This window comes from Glycine max, chromosome 17, assembly GCF_000004515.6.
Source record: "Glycine max cultivar Williams 82 chromosome 17, Glycine_max_v4.0, whole genome shotgun sequence".
NCBI lineage: Eukaryota > Viridiplantae > Streptophyta > Magnoliopsida > Fabales > Fabaceae > Glycine > Glycine max.
Window position 1 is genome coordinate 6117885 of NC_038253.2, and position 21841 is coordinate 6139725.

Here is a 21841-nt window from a genome sequence, read left to right on the forward strand (position 1 = left end):
TAGCAGAATTTGCTCAAGGTGAGTTGCAAACTGATGTGATTGCTGGGAAAGATTTTGTCCATTCAGAACTAAATGAGGATGACAGTGACACTGTGGTTCCTGTAAATTATGCTGTTTCCCCTCATGAACTAACACTGCGCTTGCATGAAGTTATCCAATCCAGACTCGAGGGATGTGTACAGGAGCTTGAGATTGCCCTCGAAAATAGCCAGAGGAAATTACGGCTTATGGAATCTGAGCATGAGAGTCATCCCCTTGACTAAAGATGACTGTGAGCCTATTACTGAACCTGGTGCTTACATTGACACCTCTTATGAAGAAATAATAAAGATAGATGACTTCGAAGAAAACTCACCATCAAGCATCCATATTTCTGACTACAAAGTAGATTCACATTCACATGATTTGCATGCACTAGGGGTTCAAAATTGTGGAGCAAATGATCTCCTAACTCATTCTACTGTTAATGAAGAGAGACTGTCAAGGGAACTCTCTTCTGGTGAGGTCACAATGTTGGAAGGGCTAAGCTCTAGCAATTATGAATTAAATGATGTTACTGGAGATGAAAACTGACTGTGATTATGAGGTGGAAAGGCGATTAATAAGACATTGTTGAAAGGACCAAGAAAGGTTCTCCTATCTTCCAAAATGCTAGAAGGATATTGTATTTGTATGCTATGATTGAAGATTAACATTGATATCAAATACTTTGTAGGTGTGTATAAATACGAGTTGGTTTGGTAGAGTGGAAGGGAATAAAATAAAAAAGAATTGAAAAAAATATGAGCCCTTACAACGAGAAACTGAGTACTTTTAATGAGTCTTTATATCATAATTATAAAAGAACTGCAAAATGAGATTAAAATAATCCGTTGCTACCACTCTTGGTATATAGTGGTCACAACAATAGTAATATGATGATGATAACACATTGGTGATGATATTAGTAATGATTTTATAATAGGTGTTTACAATTTGATTTTAATTTTATTCATGTTTTTTCTTCTTTTTAATTGTGATCTAAGGATTATTATTAGTTTTTATTTTATTTTATTTGTAAGTTTTTCATTTGAAACACTTTACCTACCATATGTAAATCCTTGAAAAAATAACTATTAGTATTTTATTTTAAAAAAAAAGTTGAAATTCAATGTTCAAATAAAAAAAAATCAATTTATATGATACTACCCACGTTTAAATTTTTATTTCATATAAATTTGTTTAATTACCACATTTATACTTATTTATAAAAAAACATAATTAGAGATTTTTTTTTAAATTATAAATATAATTATTTTTAGGGAATATATAAATATAATTAAAAAGTTGTGAAAATCTATTTTAAACAGTATATATTTAAAAAGTTATACTACTATTAGCTATATAATGATTATAGATGAGATATTATTGTCATTTATTTTTTTTGTTTATTGTATAATTATATTTTATTTAATATTTTCTTCAAAGAAAAAAAATAAGACTAAAATGATAAAAAAAAATGGTCCAATTAAATTTGTTTTAGTTAATATTAGATTAGATCGGATTGAATTAAATTTAAATTTTAAACATAACTTATTGAATGCTGAATTTAAAAAATGAAATAATTGAATTAGATGATTTTTTTATGAAAAATGATTTAATCTAATTCACAAATAACCTTAGAAAATTCATTATTATATATTTCTACATATTATTATTATATTCATAAAAAAACTTAAGTAGAGAGAAAGTAAAAACTGCATAAAATATTAGCCATGAAGACACAACTTCACTCAAGTCCAAAACCTCTATTGAGAGAGTAAACAATAACTTTTTACATATATATAGTTGAAATTTGTTGTTATTACATATTCTGAAATTAAAATTATCTCACTTAACAAAAAATTGTATGACATTTAAATATATTATAGATTATATAAGATTTTTTACGTTGAATTAATTTATGGAGGTCATTATAGCTTTAAAAAATTGTATAACAACTAAATATTTGTAGACTCTTTCAAAATAGAAAAATCCCATTCAATATAAATCAAAATAATTAATTAAGTCCACAAATTGACTCGGAAATAACAATTGGAAACAATAAAAACCTATCGCGTATTAACAAAAACAATTCACGTCCACTGCCAAAATTAAAGGGAGTATGGCAAGGGAGGAGTAATATTTCAAATGACACTCTAAAAATGTTATTTCGTGCAGAACTAAACCACTTGATATGAATAACTAACTGATCATAAATTTCCCAAATAAGTCTCAAACTGTTGTCCCAACTTGCAACAACTCACAGATTTACATGCTGTATGAATATCTCAATTTGGTTTGATACTAAATCAACTCAAAAGTAAGCAACAAAAATGAAATATTTGACTCTTAGGAAAATAAGGGAAGAAAGACGCTTAAGATGGACCTAGATAATGTTGTTCCCATCCATGTCTAGCTGATCAAGATAACATGCATGAAATGCTTATCAGGTTGAAGTCCAAAGAGATTTAGGTAGGATACAGAACACGAGCAGCAGAAAACAAAAAACTATAAAATTCCATCAAGCCCTCTTGGCAAAATTATCTGCATCGTTGTCATCCCTGTAATCCCCAAAACCCTCATCTCCATTGCTGCTTGTTTTGCTATCTAATTGGCCACTGCTGCCAAATTCCGACCCTGCACCAACACCGCCATCCACGACACTTCCATCATATCCATTACCGGCAAAACCAGTAGAGCTTTCATGATTGCCTACACTACCGGCATCACCAAAATGTCCACTGTTACTACCACTATAGCCTCCCGAGTAGTTATTGCCAGGGCCACTGTCCCCATAATTGCCGCCTGATCCATAACTGCCTGCACCATATCCATAACCACCCCCATCATTTCGACTATAGTTGCCACCACCATAACCATCAGAAACATTTCCACGATAACCGCTGCCACCACCACCTTCATAACCACCGCCACCTACAGCACCATATGAACCAAAGCCGCCGCCACCACCACCATATCCACGAGGTCTTTCATTAGCATAATTCACCCTAATTGGGCGACCATGAAGATCCTGAAAATATTACACAGGAACAATGAAGCACTAGCTAACAAATGATATCTTATTGCTAGTCTTAAAATTTGCAAAATTAGATAACAAAAAGGTTAATGAAGGATCAAAAAATATAAACTACAAGATGATATAAACATCACCAGGAAAGGATTACATTCCCATACATCACAGGAAAGTTACTGAGAATTATCCTAACAAGGTAGACATGTAATAAGTACCGGGCACTAAACTGGATACTTAATATTGCATGAGCCTATCAAGTAAATGGAAAAGTAAAAACAGCCAGGATAATGGTTCTCTTTCTTAATGGGTTTTCTAATAATTAACCAAATATCTTCCTGTTGTTTGTAAATAATAAATGACAGATATATTCATATTACTTGTCAGGACACACACTGACAGTGAGCATAGAAAGCATAGTTGTCAATCCCAAGAGAGAACAGTTCAATGATCATATTTGGTGTCACAACCCCCACCAAATTTGAATATATTTGTTGGCACAGAATTATAGAATGCTATAACAGGTAGCAGGATGGCCACTACTCTAACCAATTAGAATAAAAAAACATAGCTTGGGATTGAGAAGTAGCATAAGCTTGTCATTTATTTTCTCTGTTTTCTATGATGACAAATATATAACATTCTACCAAGCAGAGCTTCTTGATTCTGTGATAGCACTGTTATTTGGTGTGCTATTGACAACTATGATCATTAGTAAGAAGAGTGAGCAGGTGAGCGCACAGTGAAATGATTCCAGAAGACAATAGTATTAGCCAATGATGACAGTCCTCACAAATATCAACCAAAATGTATGATAAAATAAGGCCGATATTTACATGTATTTTACTTGAAACAACTGCATATTTTAAAACATCGAATTTGAATATGGGTCCGCATCACCTGATGGGCCATCACAACCTCATCATCCCCAACTGAGAACTGCATTATTATGCCAAATCATGTCCACCATGAGAACACTTTAAAAGCTTGCCATGTTCAAAACACTTCTAAGTAAACAAAATTAGCATAGCACGCACAACATGCATACTGCATACTTCATTCATGTGAAGCAACTGGTAGGTGTAAAGTTCAAACATGATATTTTGCAGCAACCATAACAATCAATGCTACTCGCAAGATTATAACACTAAGAACAAATAGTATGTTACCTGACCATCCAAGGCCTGAATGGCACTTGATGCCTCCTCAACCGAAGTGTATGTAATAAAGCCAAATCCTCTGGATCTACCAGTTTCACGATCCATAATTATCCGAGCTACAAAGAGCGTGACATTCAAGGGAAACATAAAATATGTCAACATAATTTCATTGACTCCCCCGAGAAACCAACTTGTTAAAGACAACAAAAGTTAAAAAAAAAAAAAAGAAAAAAGGAGAGAATCTAACTATTTACCATCAACAACTTCACCATATTTTGAAAAAGCTTCCCTCAAGCTTTGCTCGTCAGTAGAATATGAAACACCTGTGACAGACAAATATGTACATAAATCATTATTATCAACAAGGCAAAGAATAAAAAAAATATAAAAAGCATCCAGCTCAAAATGAAGTTCAAACGCACCTCCAATAAACAGTTTTGTGCTTGGGGCAGATGACATACAGCGTATAGCCTGAAAAAATGAAGGGGGCGAACGCAATTTTGAACTAACCTGCCTGCTCGCTGTCTGTCGTAACAAATTCCCAATTCTACCAAAGAAAGCCATTGTTGTAACCTGAAGGAAACATATGTCAGTGACTCTGTAAAATATATATCTTAAAACACAAATTTAAAAACTAACACCTCTCAGGTATCAGAAAACCCAACCTCGAACATAAACCTAGAGAAAACGAAAGTAAATTATATAAAAGCTTATATCATTTCTTTGTTTAGGTTCCAATTTCCAAACAATAACAGAAACCCTAAAAGACAGCTACGTCACAAAACTTCGCTAATCCAAAGAGAAAATATTTCAAGGTCACCCAACAAAACTAATATCAAAACAAGTTCAAATCTCAAACTCTCTGATCTCAAGACAGATCTCACGATCACCAAAGAAAAACAAGTTCGCCGATTGAAAACGGAAAACAAAAACACGTATCATACCATATACCAACCAACATATTTGATCTACACGAAAAAAGTAAACAAATAAATCGAATCGAAATGAAAGGGAAAAAAACCCAGTGAGATTAAACAAAAACGAAGAGAATCAAGGTGAAAACTGAAGAAGAAAAGCAAGATTGCATAATCTGAGATTACTTGTGTTCACTCGCAAGACTGTGTCTGTTTCCTAAAACCCTAGCAAGATAACAAGGAATGGGTTTATGTAGAACTTATTAAATAGGTAAGAGTAAGATTTTTTTTTTTGCGTACTTTTTAAGATAAACGGGCTGTGGCCCATTTTCTCATGTTTAGGCCCGGCCCATGAGACGGAAGGAGAAGTGAAGCCAACCATAACACTGATTCACTGAATTTCGATCTGAGTCAGTGTGTGACATTTTTTTCTTCATTTCTCTCTTACAATTTTTTGCAATGGCACAAACACAAACCCAGAGACCCTGTTCAAGCGTCCTCGATTCTCTGGGGGAAGAAATTGTGAGAATCGTCGCACCCGTTTCAATATGCATGTTCCTGGTCGTAATCCTGGTCTCAATTCTCAACACCGATTCTTCTCTCTTCGTCGCATCGATGAGCATGGTCACCATCGCGTACAACGAAACAACCTCGGACTCCACCTGGGACAAGTTCCTAGGAGCCCTTCTGAACTCCTTAGCCTTCGTCGTCCTTGTCACCTTCGCAACCTTCGTCTTGGTCCTCCTCTTCTACTTCCGATGCACCAGGTTCTTAAAACTCTACATGGCTTTCTCCACTTTCATCGTGTTGTTATTCCTCGGCGGCGAAGTCTCGATCTTTTTGATCCAAAAGTTTAGTACTCCCATTGATTGCATCACGTTCTTCCTTGTTCTGTGTAATTTCGCTGTTGTGGGTGTTTTGACAGTGTTTATTTCGAAAATGGCGATTCTTGTGACGCAGGGGTATTTGGTTGTTGTTGGAATATTGGTTGCTTATTCGTTTACTATGTTGCCTGAGTGGACCACGTGGGCCCTACTTGTTGCTATGGCGTTGTATGATCTTGCTGCGGTTTTGTTGCCAATTGGGCCGTTAAGGATTTTGGTAGAGCTTGCAATTTCAAGGGATGAGGAAATTCCGGCATTGGTTTATGAGGCTAGGCCGGTGAAGCATGGTAGTTTGGATCCTAGGGAAGTCGCGCAGAGGCGGTTGTGGAGAGAAAGGAGGGTTCAGAGTTTGAATGCTAACAACTCAGTGTTGGCTCATGGCCCCAATAATGCTGAATCACACTCTGATTCGGGTGCGAACGCTGGCGATAACTGGGATGGCGCAAACTTGGTTAGGGAAAACGCGTCTTTGAATTCGAATTTGAATGCTGATAGTTCTGGTGGCTCCTATGGTTATGGAAATTTGGTGAGTGTGGAAGAGGGATGGCTGCGAGTTCAAGAGACTGATTCGGACCTTTCTGCACCCTTGATGGATCGTGGAATGAATGTCCAGCTCGGTAGGGGGGAAGATACTGTGTCGATTGATAACTTGATGCTAGAGGGAATTGGATTGGCTTCTTCTGGTTCAATCAAGTTAGGGCTGGGAGATTTTATCTTCTATAGTGTTTTGGTTGGCAGGGCGGCAATGTATGATTATATGACGGTGTATGCGTGCTATCTTGCTATCATTGCGGGTCTTGGCATAACCTTGATGCTTTTGGCTTTTTATCAGAAAGCTTTGCCTGCTCTTCCCGTGTCAGTCGGAATGGGCGTGTTGTTTTATTTCTTGACCAGGCTTTTACTTGAAGTATTTGTAGTACAATGTTCCTTAAATCTCCTGTTGTTCTAAGGTTAGAAATTTGTACTGTTAGGGCTTGGTCTACCAAACATATCATATGACCACGTATATTTTTAGTTGAAAATCTTCTTGGCTTAACAATGCCCCATCATTAGTTTTGACGTTTTCAAGAACTGCATCTTTGCTTTTGGTTTTATACCACTTCACTTATGATGCTTCCGATTTTTTGGTTCTGAGGAGATCCTATTGAACCTTATGGAGAAAGGAAATGGATCAAACCCCCACCACATACATAACATATCCATAGTACCAGGTGAGATACTAGTTGAGCTATGCTCAGCAGTTGACTTTTGATGCCTTTTATTAAACTATTTGTTCTGTATCTCTGTTCTTTTAAGATTGGTGATTAGAAAACACCTAGCTTACTGCAGATTTAGGATCTGTGACGGCAAACACTCCATTCCTATTATTGGAAGTTGAAGATGTGCGCAATAGATATTTAATATTTTGCTTTTGAAATCAATTTATTGTAGCAAATTTCCAAAAACGTGCCTTTGCTTGACCAGCTGACTGTGAAATATAAAATATCGATCACTCTAGTGAAACAGTTAAATCATGTTTTTTGTTAACAACTTGAAGTAACTAAGTTTGTAGATAATAGGAAATCACTTTCAAACTATTTGTTCTGTAACTCCTTTCTTTTATGATTGGTGATTAGCAAACACCTAGCTTACTGCAGATTTAGGATCTGTGACTGCAAACACTCCATTCCCATTATTGGAAGTAGAAAATGTGCCAATAGATCTTAAATATTTTGCTGTTGAAATTAATTTAATGTAGCAAATCTCCAAAAACGTGCCTTTGCTTGACCAGCTGATCGTGGAATATAAAATCATGTTTTTTGTTAAAAACTTGAAATAACTGTAAGTGTGTAGATAATAGAAAATCACTTTCAAAAAAATAAATAAAAATGGAAATTATTAAAGATATGGATATGGAGGTAGTTACTCTGAGGTTGTTTATTATTAATTAATTTAGAAAACAAGAGATTTTGCATGTCGGATAGAGCCAAATAAAATGGAGGCAGGCAACCCTTTAAGTCTTACATTCTTGTCTGAAAAGAAAAAAAACATGTGATATTTCTTAGTATTTGGTTTTATCAACTTGAGTCAGCTGGTTTTGATTAACTGAACCTAGTTTTCAAGGATTAACATGTAGGAACTAATATGTGATCCAGCAAAGAGAGGACTTAGAGTGGTAGAACCACAAAATTGAGGACTAGAAACTTCGAATGTGGTCAATACTCAGTTACAGGCTCGGCTGGAGTTTCAAGTTTATTCCCTTATTTATTTATTGTTTTGGAGGAAGTGGAGGACTGAAGTTTGAGTTTCTGATTTTTTTCTTTCATTTGTATTGCTACTTCCTTCACGCACATATTAGACGCATTTTTTGAATTCAATTTCATTTGGTTGTACTCTGAAAGTATTCTTCTACTGCATTGTTAAATTCAATTAATTTTAGAAGAAACAATGGTGAACAAAATTATTTTTCACCAATATTTTGTATCATTAGGCATATAAGTTGTTAAAAGTTGAGAAAAGGCATCATAGAATATCTCTCATGCTAAGAAAAACTATATAAAAAAAAAAAAGAAGTGGAGTACTTTACAAAACATAAATAAGTAATACTTAAGTATAATTATTTTCACAATCAAATCCCCTGAATAAAAATGAATATCTTACAAATTAAAAAATTTCAAACTAAATTCACAGTTCGTATTTGAATAAGCGTCGATAAAATTGATTGTGAATACAATTGACTTTGGTTAAAATTTATTTTGAAGTCATGTGATTTATAATTTTTTATTATAAAAGTAGTTGTGTGAATTCAACTGTATAATTTTCTATCTAAATGTAAAAATTATTTTAAATTATTTTAACTCATAATTAATTTTAGACCTGAAATCAACTAAGGGCTTATCTTTAATATAAAAAATCAAATATGTGAAAAATTATTTCCAATCAATTTTAAAGTCAATGAATTTTTCAACCTAAAATCAAATATACCCTAGCAAATTCTCACGCATAAGTTCAACTCTAAAGGTTTGAAATTATTGATAGTATGAAAAAGGTTTGTGACCAATAATCTAAAAGTGATTTCCATTAAAGCCTATTTGTTCTTTTAATTTTAACTTGCCATTTTACCAATCAAAACCAAGCACATTTCGTTAAGTAAACCATTCATACTATTGTTTTTTTTTTTTTTGTATTATGTATAATTTCCGTGATATATATGGAGAGACACTTTTTCCCCACTAAAGCCATGAATTAAGAAAGAAATTTTAAGCTTTGGATGCACTTGAAGTAAAAAACTTTGCACGCCCGCTAAAAGGTGTGGTTCATGATTGAAAACGTTAACACATAATTATAACTAGACAATGAAGTCCGTTAATTACACGCATAATGTTGTCACTTTTGTTTTGCTTATTTTAGAAACCTATGGGAATGAAATGTTTTGCTTATTTCAGAGTATCATGATTATCATATAAGGAATAAGCCACGTCATGCACGGTACCTAGAGGGTAAGATGACAGAGTTAAAAGTTGGCATAATGACATATTGGCAGCCTAAGTTCGTTAGTTGTTACTAGACAAACATGAGAGAATATTTAACCCCTAAACTCGTGCAATACCATAAGTTTTATTTAACCCTTTTTTTTGTTCCTTCGTTCCAATTCATCACTTTCTTTTTCTATCTGTCGTGTTCGATATAACTTAATTTCTGCCAATTTTCTTGACAGACTTTAATAATTTGTCTGTGTTAGTCCTTGAAGGGAATGGGACTGCTGATTTTTTGGCCATATCTTTGTTGATTTCAGCAGGGGCCTGATCTCGGCAGTCTCTTTGGATATTTGATCTTTCGAACGCATGGCCTTTTCATGTACTCATTTCCTCTACACATTTTGACTTTAATTTTTTGGAATTTTTTTTTCTTTTGCATTTTTAACTTTCTGCGAGTAAATGGGATTTGTTCTGCTATCTTCACCACCATGTCGATTGAATTTCAATCATTGTGTATAGTACGTATTGGTTTTCTTGGGGATTTTGCCTTTGATACGTATATATACATATATAATATATAGCATGATAAGGCAAAGACTGGTTTGATTATGTTGTCTCTGTCCATTAATTTGGATGTTTTATAAACCAAATAGCACGTTGAATTAATTGGCATGTTTTAATGTTTAATTTTATAGACAGGTTGATGAGAAATTAACCAGGTATTCCTTATTTGTCTTGAAATTGAATTTAATTTGAAGTTGTGTGCATGTCTTTAATTATGTGTTTGAGACAAATAACAAATTTTACCTTCCATGTCTTTGTGTGTTTTCAATTAATATTTACCTTCATTCTCTTTCTGTTGTTTATCTCCTTTAGTTTACTTGAAGCAAATCATTGTTTCTTTAGGTTTTTGAATAGAAAAACACCTATGATATTTTGATGTTAATTTTCATTTTAGATTTTGGTTTTACAGCTTACTAAATTTTCCATTATACAAAACCTGGACCTTGTATCATTTGACGTTGCTGGCTGATGGAAACTGGAGGTGATAACAAAGAAACAGGTAAACATGATTTGCATCAGACATCTCAATCAAAGGAACAAGAACATGAAATCACAAATAATAGCCATTTGGACGACAAAGCTCATCCTTCATCATCAACACCACCATCCCAAAACCCTTCTGATGCATCAGAATCATCACAGAACAAATCATCTAAATGTGAGACTATCCCCACAAACGTTGAATCACATACACCAACAAAATCTGGTGAAGATGATGATGTTCAAAATAGTTCTATTATTCCAAAACATGAACATGGTGAGGTGGCAGTAACGGAAGACAACCAAGGATCATCAGAAATACAAAACCCTCCGGTGCAAGTGATGGAGCGTCCGGGTGAATCAGGAACCTCTCCTCAGTACGTTTTTCCATCCCATGTCTTCTCTAAAAGCAACGCAAACTCCACAGTGGAATGGAGCACTGCCTCTAATGAATCACTGTTCAGCATTCACATGGGAAACATGAGCTTCTCAAGTGAATTGGTTTGTTTTAAATCCGGTGAGTTGGATAAGTCTGGTGATGTGTCCATGCATGATCATCAGCCTATAATAAACGCTTCACCACCAACTCAGCAGCCAGATGCTCCACCAGCAGAGAACAAATTCAATGATATCAGCAAAATAACTTATGAACTACAATTGCTACACGAAAAAAGTTCGAAAGCTACTGAAGCAAAAGCTGCTGAGACTATGAGAGAGGTTATAATGGAAAGTAGTCGAACCACAGAGAATGTTGGTAAAGGGGATGATAAGGCTTCCAATTCCTGTCGCCAATCAAATGGCAGCACCAATTCCTACTCGTTTCAATCGTAAGCTTTCATCACTAACTACTTTATTTTTATTATGTGTATAATATATGCTTCTACAAAAAATTATCACTTAATAACTAACATTTGTCAATAAAAAAAAAAAAAAACTTTGTTATGTGTATAATGCATGCTTCTACTCTACTTAGGAGCTATGTTAATTACTTAATACACGAATAATCAACTTCAAATAAATGGAAGAAATTTTTATATGATCGAGGATCATATGGTTTCAACTAATTAATAGTCGTGTTACATATTATTAACTATTTTGATAAATTAAAAAAATGTGGTTGGAACCAGATAATCTCGAAAAATAATTTTTCGGATGATGGATGATGCATGTTTGTTGATAGTGACCTTTTTTTTTGCTTTGATTAATGTGAAGGTCGAAAGGTCGAGATAAAAGTGTTTCATCCAAGGGTGCTGCTGGAGAGAAGCAAAATCAACAGAAGCAGTCAGAGGAAGATGAAACACCAAATGCAGCTGATCAGGCCCCGAAATCATCCACAAATGCACCAAATAAATGGCTGAATTGCTTTTCGTGCTTTACGTGCTGTAATTAGGACACATTAGGAGATCATTATATTACATCAGAATCTCTTTGTCTTTTGGCATAACCGTTACCTATTTCTATGTCTTATTAAGTCAGTATCATGCATAATCTACATAGCAGAGTAGCTCTAGTCAGATAGTTTTAATTATACTTTTATTTGTCATGTTTCTTCTGCAAAAATCCCAGTTTTGAGATCAGAGAGAAAAAATATGATTTACTTTGTATGATTGGTTGTCAGTTTAATGGTGCTATTAACAGGTTAACAAAGGAATAACAGGTAATTCGCTTGGTATTTCATTGCAAGCTTGTTATCTCCCATGTAGGGTGCACCTAGATTTACTTTCCTAGTTCACAAATTTGTGATAATTGAAATAAGAAATGATTGGTGGACTGAACCACTCCAAACTCCAAACACCTTGTTAATATTCCTATCGCATATCTATGCATATTAAGCTTACACTTCTCTTTGATTTTATTTTCTAAGTAGGTATTAAATAGACGCATATATTTCTATTTTTATTTTTTTAAAAACCGAAAAAAAACTAACCAATGTAATTATTTTAAGAAGAAAATATCGATTTTTTTATTCTAATCTCTCTTTTTTTATTTCCATAAACACATTAAATTTAATATACATTATATTAAGATAATTAATATTAATTATTTTAGTAAATTTTATATTATTTTACTTGTGTTATCCATTATTTGTTACACGATGTATAAAATAAAAAATTATCCAATAACTTGTATCATTGTCCTATGCTGTTTTTTCTTGTCATGTCTAATATCACATATATTTTTAACAACTCAAACGGACCCAGAAATCAAGTATAATTTAAAAAAATAATATTTACCCATAAATTATATTTTAGATTTATATTGTGATAGAAAGTTTTTTTAATTATTTACATTTTTATAAACATTAAAATTCAATTTAAAAATAAAGACAAAAAGATATAGATGAAAAGAAAATGATTAAGAAAATCAAATATATGGTTGTTTGATATAGTTGAGAAAGATTTTTTTATGGTTATTAAATAAATTAAAATTAAAATTAAGAAATGCATTTGAAAGGATTGAAAACATATGTCAAAAATTAATCTTATGAAATAATCTTTTTTATTTTTTAAAAACAGAAAATGACTTTGAAAAATTGGAAGCAAACTTATTTTAACGAGTCAACATGGTTTTTAGGGGTGTTTGTGGGTTAATTTTGGTCAAATTCTAGACTCAACTTAATTAAATTTGATCAATTTTGTTCGGTTGGATTTTCATAATTTTTTTTTGAAACCCAACCCATTCATGAACAATTTGGTTCGGTTCGGACTGACAAATTATCCATCTAAGTTTTTTTTTTCTTAGAACTAATATTTTATATCATGATTCATTTAAATATCCAATACAATTAACACAATATTGTCAAATGTCTTGAAAGTAGTAAAATTGATTCATTTAATATTGTCAATACAATATTATAAAATAGACTAGTACACATTAAAACAAAATATTATTCAAAGAGATTTACTATCATAGTCTGAATCGCAACTATTTTTTACAAATTAATTTTTTGCAATAATGCAACCAAATTTGCTACAATTAGATTTGTTGCAACCAAATTTGCTTGAACAAATGAAAAAAATATGATTCATTGATACTATAAACATGACATGAAAAATAAATATGAAAAAAATGTGAAATAAATAATAATGTACCTAAAAGTAATAGAAGTTTCAATATTAGGAGTCCCAGAATTAAAAGCATTAAAGCTAGACCAAACAACTCTAAAAAAATTGATCGATTCAGTTTGATTTTGATTAAATCTATAAATCTAAATTCGTAATCCAACGTGTATATGAACGATTTTGTCGATTATATTCAATTTTGACTCAAATACATAAATAATCTACCTCAAAGTGTTTAGATCCATCTAAGTCAATTCGGATTCGCAAATGATCATAAATCCATAATGATTTAAAAACCATGTGGCACCTATATAAAATAAAGAAAGAATGTAAAAGATGAAAATTAAGTAGGTTAAAATTATGGTTTAATATAAATTTTGTTGCAATTCAATAATTTGTTATTGATCTTTCACCAAAAAAAAAAAAATTCTTTTAGGTGTAACTTAATGTTTTTTTTTTGGCACAGTATGAATAGAATTTTTTCGTTGATTCTGTTTCTAATTTAATAAAGGAACATATTTAATTTCATAAAAGAATAGTAGCAGAATCACACGATTTCAATTTTCAACTCGTTTTACTTTTTCCTGGAACAATGTATCTTCCTATTTTTCTATGGTCAGTTTATCATTAATATTAATTTGATCTGATTTGCGAGGGAAATAATAATGTATTACGATGTATATAATATTAGTTTCATTTTCTTAACAACGCAAATCGCATTTCCCAAAAATAGTTAAAAAAGCAAAGCAAAACGCAAGGCGCGAACGGTTTGCGAAAACGAAGCGCGAAACCCACGAATTGAAAAACGACGCCCACAACATAAGATTTCAGAGCCAATTCCCATTTCCCGCCACACTCCTCACTATACAAAAACATTTTCACTCTCACTCTCTCGTTATCTCTCATTCTCTCTGTTTTCTCCAAAGCAAAACCTTCCCTACACACTTTCAATGGCCGCCAAAACGGTAACCCCTGACGCCGTTTCGATGCTCCTGGCAAACACTTGCCCCGATTCCTCATCGGATCTCCCCGAAATCGTTGTTCAAGTTCTCGATCTCAAGGCGACAGGCAATAAATACATGTTCGTCCTCTCAAACCTTCTCATTTCGTTGCGCTTTCCCGTTTTCCGTTTTAGATCTGTAACTAATTGCACCGTTTTGTCATATTACAGGTTTACTGCTAATGATGGAAAAACGAAACTGAAAGCTATGATTTCTTCGGATATGTGCTCTCAGGTGCTCTCCGGGGCTATTCAAAACCTAGGTCTTATTCGCGTCCTTGATTACACTGTCAACGTAATACCCAATAAATCGGACAAGTAAGTCACAATTTTGTTGCACATGTCGCTTCATATACCCGCTTTTAAGCTGATTTGTGTTGTCTGATTTACTTTTTGTTGCAGATACCTCATTGTCACTAAATGTGAACCTGTATCTCCTGCGCTTGAAATTGAGATAAAGAGTGAGGAATCTGGATCTGGGATTCTTTTGAAGTCCAAGGTAGAGGGTGGAGTCAATACTGAAGGTCCTGCTGCTGCTGGGATTCTTCTCAAGCCCAAACAAGTAGTGACAAAATCTGCCAATCAGATTCTACGCGAACATGGAAAGTGAGTAGTGTTATTTTTTGTGATACTGTTCACTGCGTTCTGAGATTTAAGGGCTTTGTACATTTGTTTAGGGTCATGTGTTTGCTTTTTTTTTTTTTCGTTTATAAATTCTAACATTTACTCTTATTTTATTTTTAGTTCGGCTCCTGCTGCACGAATGGCAATGACGCGTAGAGTGCGTCCTCTTGTTTCCTTAAACCCTTATCAGGGTAATTGGACAATAAAGGTTAGCGTTACGAGCAAAGGGAACATGCGTAACTATAAAAATGCTAGGGGTGATGGTTGTGTCTTCAATGTCGAATTGACGGATGAAGATGTAAGAATTGTTGTGTATTTGTTTTGGAATGTGAATGTTGTCTTGCTTGTTATGTGTGGAGGGTGATGTTTTTTTGTTTTGAAATTTTCCAGGGTACTCAGATTCAGGCAACCATGTTTAATAATGCTGCGAGGAAATTTTATGACAAATTTATTCTGGGAAGGGTTTACTACATTTCAAAGGGGACTTTGAAAGTTGCTAACAAGCAGTTCAAAACCGTGCAAAATGATTATGAAATGACGCTTAATGAGAATTCTGAGGTGGAAGAGGTAGCCGGTGAAGCAAGTTTTGTTCCCGAAACGAAGTTCAACTTTGTGCAGATTGATCAGCTGGGTCCTCATGTAAATAAGTCCGAGCTTGTCGGTGAGTGTTGTTTAGATGTTCCGATTGTTTGGTTCGTTTATTCTTTTATTGATTGTATATGCTTTAATCTCAGATGTCATTGGGATTGTTAAGAATGTGTCTTCAACAATGACCATTCGTAGGAAGAGCGACAATGAGAGTATTCCAAAGCGTGACATTACTATTGCTGATGACACGTGAGTATTTGCCACTTCACACATACAATGTCTAGCTATTTTTTTAATTATTATTTTGAATTGGGGGATGACAGTATATTTGAATATTTAGGTTATAATACAATGTCATGTAAACCATGTACATGAGTTCACCTACTGGAGTAAGGTTTTTGTTGTTACTTGTTGTATAGTGAAACATTAAATATCTATGCTTGTCATTTCAGCAAGAAGACAGTAGTTGTGTCCTTGTGGAATGAACTTGCAACTACCACAGGACAAGAGTTACTGGACATTGTTGATAAATCTCCAGTTGTTGCAATCAAATCTCTCAAGGTTGGGGACTTCCAAGGTATGCTAAGGTGTATGCTTTGGTAAGTATTGCATACTAAAGGTGCAAGGGGCTCATGTATTCTTGAACATCTGTTTCAGGTGTTTCTTTGTCAACTATAGGCAAAAGTGTGGTTCTGGTAAATCCAGTCATACCCGAAGCAAAAAATCTCAGAAGCTGGTATACTAACATCCATCGGCCTATAGTCTTCTTGTTATGATATTTTTATTTTTATTACAATATATTTATATGCTCGTCTGGGTCACAGGTATGATTTTGAAGGCAAGGATGCTGCAATGGACTCTGTAGGCTCTGGTTCAAGTCCAACATCTAACAATGGGATTAGATCAGTGTACACTGATCGTGTTTTACTTTCTGACATAACCTCAAACCCATCATTGGGGGATGGCAAGGTATTTGGTTGCAAATTTTCCTGAATGTTGGGCATTGCTAATACGATTCCATCTGCTTGTTTGATATAAACATTCATTGGAACTCTTAGAAATTTCAATGGATTTTCATTAGTTTCTAGTTTAACTTGTAGTCTCTTATGTTGCTTTGGGCAGCCCGCATTTTTCAGTCTTAGAGGACATATAAGCTTCATAAAGCCTGATCAGGCAATGTGGTATCGTGCCTGTAAGACATGCAATAAGAAAGTTACTGAAAGCGTTGGTTCTGGATATTTGTGCGATGGATGCCAGAAAAGCGATGAGCAGTGCAGTTTAAGGTCATAAATTATCACTTTTAATTTTAATCTCAGTTTTCTAGATCATATTGGTATTAAGATTTTTTCACTTTGTTCATTTCAGGTATATTATGGTTGCCAAGGTTTCTGATGCAAGCGCTGAGACTTATATCTCTGCCTTTAATCAGGAAGCTGAGAAGATCATTGGATGCTCTGCTGATGATCTAGATAACCTTAAATCACAAGTAACATCAGTTACCCTTCGCTAATTATTGGAGCACGATGATAAACTGCTATTTTAATATTAAACCAAATACCTTGTCTATTTCAGGAGGGAGAAGTTAATCCTTATCAGATGACATTGAAGGAAGCTACTTGGGCTCAACATCTTTTTCGGGTAAGTGTTACTCCGAACGAGTATAATGGCGAGAAGAGACAAAGGATAACAGTTCGGGCAGTTGTTCCTGTTGACTTCGCTGCTGAGTCAAGGTTTCTGCTGGAAGATTTATCAAAGATGAGAGCATAAGATGGATATGCGGATTCACAGTTTCTACATTTTTTTGCTAACGGTTGTTTAGTATGTTACCGGTTGTAATTATTAATTAATTCCCTAGGTGGCTTATATTATACATTTTGCCGAGTTTTATAGAATATCTTTGCCATCCACATGGTTACTGATTTTCCATTATGTCATCAGTGATTCCTCAAAAAGCTTTGCCTCAATGAAAGTGATTTTTCTTTCAAGATTTGGGCTCCTATGTTTGGATGCGATTTTTCTTTCAAGATTATAATATCATTTATAGAAAATTGTTAATATTACTGATTAAACAATTTTTTAGAATTTATAATATAGTCTATTATAATTTTAAAAAGGAAATTAAAGTTTATTTTCTAATAACTTTTGATTTGTTTATCTATATCCTTTTTATTTAAAAAAATGATTTAGGAAATTTAAATTAGATTTTTTCAAAAAATTAACTTGTTATTCCCGGGTACTTTATAAAAATATGGTTGATTAACTATAAAAAATTGTTGAAAATAACTTATTTATATGTCTAGGAAAATAAAAATTAGTTGACTTTTTTAAAATTTTTATTATTATAATTACTAAAATCTCTTTAATGTTAGTTTGTTAAATTTTTTTACAAATGTGTCTAGGTAGGTATAAACATAACAATCCACACCAAAGTCTCAAAAAATGGTACACCTAAACAACCCAAGAGTCACTAAAAGAGCACCTTTATCGTGAGTAACTTGCAGGAAATCGATGGTAATATGAATGAGATTTACTCATGAAGTGGCATTGAGAGAATGAAATTGGCGATAAGATGAATAAAATTGTGGGAATGAAATTGGCGCAACATGCAAGAATAAAAGTTGTGGAAAAGAAAAATAAAATTATAGCACATGAAGGGAGCATTGAGAGAGTAGTTGGATAGTTGGTGGTAAAAAAGGATATTTAAGATGAGTAAATAGCATCGGCAAACTGAAAGAAGACAAAGAAGAAGAAATTCTAGAAAGTTTTTCTTAAGACGAAAGTGGATTCAATAAATTTGAAGGACAATAATTTTTTCTTTCTTGTCTTTTTTATTAAATTGGGATTATTTATATAAAAATAAAGTCACTGTAACTTTTCCTCTCTATTTTCCTTTAGACATTTGCGATTTAGAAAGAAAAGAAAAGGTTTTGAATACCATTAAAGATAGAAAAAATATTAAAAAAATAAATTAGTAATTAAATAATAAAATTTTATTTATTAATTTTAATTATTTAATTTTTTTGTGAGTAATTATTTAAATATTTTACAGTTGAGTTTTGAAATTTTAAACTTTAAAATTATTATAGAATTTTTTTTGAAATTAAAAAATACTTTAATTCAAATTAGTAATTACAAGATCTTATTACTAATAAACAATTTCATAAATATGATTCATATATCCAATATTTTTAATATGACTATACAAATTTAATAATGTTTTGTTACATACAAATTAAAAATTGCATTTCGTGGACTTCAAATAAAAATAATAATAATTTTGTTAATCGCACTAAATATATGTACTAGTATAAAAATAAAGAAAAATCATCATAATTTTTTCATCTGTTTTCCTTTCAGACATTTGTGATTTAGAAAGGAAAGTAAAAGGAAAGAAAAAAAAATTAGGGTTAACGTTTAAATCAAGAAAAAATGAAGGATCTAAGTGAAATTGAAAATGAAGATTTTTCAAAGTTTGCAAAGAAAACGACAGCAAGAGCAAGAACAAGAAGGAGACAGGCTCAGCAACTTACCGGACGACATCATCGACCGCGTACTTTACTTTCTGGACGCAGTTTCTGCGGTTCAAACGAGCGTTTTGAGTAAGCGATTCATTTACCTTTGGACTTCCCTCCCAGTCCTCAAGTTCCACGACCCTCTCCTTTTCCACTCTTTCGTCGACCACTTCCTCTCCCTCAGAGACGCTTCCACCAACGTCCACGCCCTCAACTTCACGTGCCACGATGAACTCGATGATGATGGGCATGTTGTAGATTCCATCATTGACTATGTTACCCTCACACCCACCATCTCCACCAGCATCCAGATTCTCAGCATCCTCACTGAATGCGTCGTAGAGAAGCTTCCTCAACTCTCTATCTGTCAATCCCTCACCACCCTCAAGTTTGCAGACATATCCACCGAGACCCCAACAACCTTTGATTTCGTTTCTCTCGAAAGATTGTGCCTTTTCGATTGTCGGTTCGAGTGCGGGGAGGAAGAGGAGCTTGATCTTTTCAGGGGCTGTGTTAGTTTGAGGTGTTTGTTTCTACATGATTGTCAGTACTATGGCAGGTTTAGGAGGTTCAAAATCTTTGCCCCCCACCTTGTGGACTTCAGCATCAAGGGAATGAGAGTGGATGAAGTGTTTGGTTCTGACTGTGTCGTCGAGCTTTTCGCGGCAAAGCTACAATCTTTTAGCTACCGTGACACTGATCTTTATGATTTTTTCATTGAGTTGAATCTTTCCTTCCTGGAGAGAGTGGATATTGCTATGGACTATTTGGCCGCAGATGCTGGTTTTTCTCTTCCATGACATTGTATCCTTATCGTTTGAAATCATTGAAGTAAGCATAACTCTTTGTCAATTGGGTTGAGTACTTTGATTAATAGTTGCTACCTTAATGTGCTTTGAACTAAATTCTTGTGTCTCTTGGATATTTCCTGGGTTCTAGCTATGTTTTCTGATCTACTGAATGGTCGGTCTTCCCCTTTCACTAGAGTGCAGACCTTCGGGTTAAACATGGACAAACCTTCTTCCTCCTATGTTATACCTACCAATGTCATGGCTTATTTATTTGGTGGATCTCCTGGATTTGTTTTCTTTGGATGGGAAGGTATGGAAATGGTATACAAATGAAACCTCTTATAGTTTTCTTGTAGCACTTATCATAAATGCTGAACATTAACACACGGATTATTTGTCATATTGCTTTATGGAATGCAAATAGTATTTCTTTCTAAGCTCAAAATTACTTGAGAAGCAATTACTCAGAACCGTTTGGTGTTTAAGAAAACTCAACGAACTAAGATACTTGATCCAACTTAGGTCTAACTATAAAGCTTTAGTGGCATCTATATCATAGAAGATCCAACAAAGTTTCAAGTTGGTTGTGGACTTCCTCCCATTTGACACTTGTCTTGGGTCTGATGTTAAAGCTTTGTGAAAATGGATTGGCCATATATGAGGAGACTAAAAGAATATCTAATGAGAAAAGCCAATCAAATATAAAATTTATTGTAGTAAAAAAGGGTGGGGGAAGACCTAAGGCTATGCAATGGTAAGCAATCCCTTCCACTTTATTCCATCCTATCATCATCCTTGAATCTAGTTGCATTTTATACAGAAAAGTGGTATATACCATCACTGAAAATTCATAGTTGTCTAATTTTAGTCCTTGTGATGGACAAATATGGATCATATGCTAGAGTATTGTTCTTCAATGGCCTGTAGAGAGAATGTTATGGTATATTTTTTTAGCCACGTTGAAATCAATTACTGATCATATGTTTTACATTGCAGGTGCTTAGAGTAAAATCCAATTTGATTGAAGATGGCTTCCAGCTAACTTCCACAGCTTTACCTTTTAGAGGATTACGAGATGTTTTGCTTGTGTCTTAACAAAGAACTTATGTTTTCTGCAATGGAGTATGTGTCAATGCAAAGAGGAGTTGACTTATTATTCTTAATCTGGGGTCATATTTGTTACTATTGTTTTTTCTTTGGCAATCTTCTAGGCTCTAGCTGTAATAGCCTTTCATGGGAGCTTTTTTTTTTTTGCTCTTATTTTGTAAATTGCCTATTACATATGGAATCTCAATTAGCTCAAAATAACAATACTGTAAGTGGTAAGCAGAATAGGCTTTATAACATTAGATATCTCATGACTGTAATCTTAGATTTCTGTGTAAAATTGGGCAAGCTCAAGAGTTTCATGATTACAGCTTATAGCACATCACCTCTATTATACTAATGAGGAACCTTTATTCGCAGACACTCTCCCCGCTCTCCATATTCATTCTTAACTTATTCTTTAGCCGTGATATTCATACGCTTAACATGTAAAAGTTATGCTTCAGTGGTGGAAATTTATTGTGAAGTTGGTATATTAGTATCAACACTGCTAAAGGTTGCACCTCCTTTTGTACTAGCAGCAGTCAAGGATGTTGTCTTATAATAGCTCTAATAGACAAGGAAACATGTGTGTTATTAGCTTTGGCTTTTGTTTGAGACGCTTGAAACAACTGATTGACAGAGCAATCACACATTTCTAACATT

The 21841-nt window shown here is 33.7% G+C and overlaps 5 protein-coding genes across 9 annotated transcripts; 4 read left to right on the top strand and 1 right to left on the bottom strand.

Annotated features, from left to right (window-relative positions):
* Positions 1-2005: 2005 nt before the first annotated feature.
* LOC100799124 (heterogeneous nuclear ribonucleoprotein D-like) lies at positions 2006-5364 on the bottom strand. Its single transcript, NM_001254105.3, has 5 exons — positions 5313-5364; positions 4635-4785; positions 4467-4535; positions 4222-4328; positions 2006-3052 (listed from the first exon to the last, which is right to left on the bottom strand). Exons 2-5 carry the CDS (start codon positions 4774-4776, stop codon positions 2543-2545), a joined length of 828 nt encoding a protein of 275 aa, NP_001241034.1. The 5' UTR covers positions 4777-4785; positions 5313-5364; the 3' UTR covers positions 2006-2542.
* Positions 5365-5510: 146 nt separating this feature from the next.
* LOC100799643 (presenilin-like protein At2g29900) lies at positions 5511-7046 on the top strand. The gene has a single exon (NM_001415713.1). The coding sequence runs from the start codon at positions 5586-5588 to the stop codon at positions 6957-6959; it is 1374 nt and encodes a 457-aa protein (NP_001402642.1). The 5' UTR covers positions 5511-5585; the 3' UTR covers positions 6960-7046.
* Positions 7047-9143: 2097 nt separating this feature from the next.
* Positions 9144-12197, top strand: LOC102660994 (uncharacterized). Its single transcript, XM_014769677.3, has 3 exons — positions 9144-9847; positions 10442-11339; positions 11725-12197. Exons 2-3 carry the CDS (start codon positions 10501-10503, stop codon positions 11900-11902), a joined length of 1017 nt encoding a protein of 338 aa, XP_014625163.1. The 5' UTR covers positions 9144-9847; positions 10442-10500; the 3' UTR covers positions 11903-12197.
* Positions 12198-14423: 2226 nt separating this feature from the next.
* LOC100808364 (replication protein A 70 kDa DNA-binding subunit B) lies at positions 14424-17771 on the top strand. The gene is made up of 12 exons (XM_006600518.4): positions 14424-14655; positions 14746-14892; positions 14977-15180; positions 15319-15496; positions 15589-15859; positions 15933-16035; positions 16239-16363; positions 16444-16522; positions 16611-16755; positions 16909-17069; positions 17152-17272; positions 17359-17771. Exons 1-12 carry the CDS (start codon positions 14525-14527, stop codon positions 17551-17553), a joined length of 1860 nt encoding a protein of 619 aa, XP_006600581.1. The 5' UTR covers positions 14424-14524; the 3' UTR covers positions 17554-17771.
* A 1465-nt stretch (positions 17772-19236) lies between these two features.
* On the top strand, positions 19237-21555 carry LOC102661137 (putative FBD-associated F-box protein At5g56820). Of its 5 annotated transcripts, none has more exons than XR_003265135.2 (3): positions 19237-20129; positions 20238-20410; positions 21086-21555. XR_003265135.2 is itself a non-coding variant. In XM_026126323.2 (2 exons), the coding sequence occupies exon 1, from the start codon at positions 19241-19243 to the stop codon at positions 20096-20098; it is 858 nt and encodes a 285-aa protein (XP_025982108.1). In that variant the 5' UTR covers positions 19237-19240; the 3' UTR covers positions 20099-20129; positions 21086-21555. The 5 variants fall into 5 exon arrangements, 1 of the variants encoding a protein (XP_025982108.1); XR_003265134.2 differs by having other exon boundaries at positions 20238-20399; XR_003265136.2 differs by having other exon boundaries at positions 20284-20399.
* Positions 21556-21841: the final 286 nt, after the last annotated feature.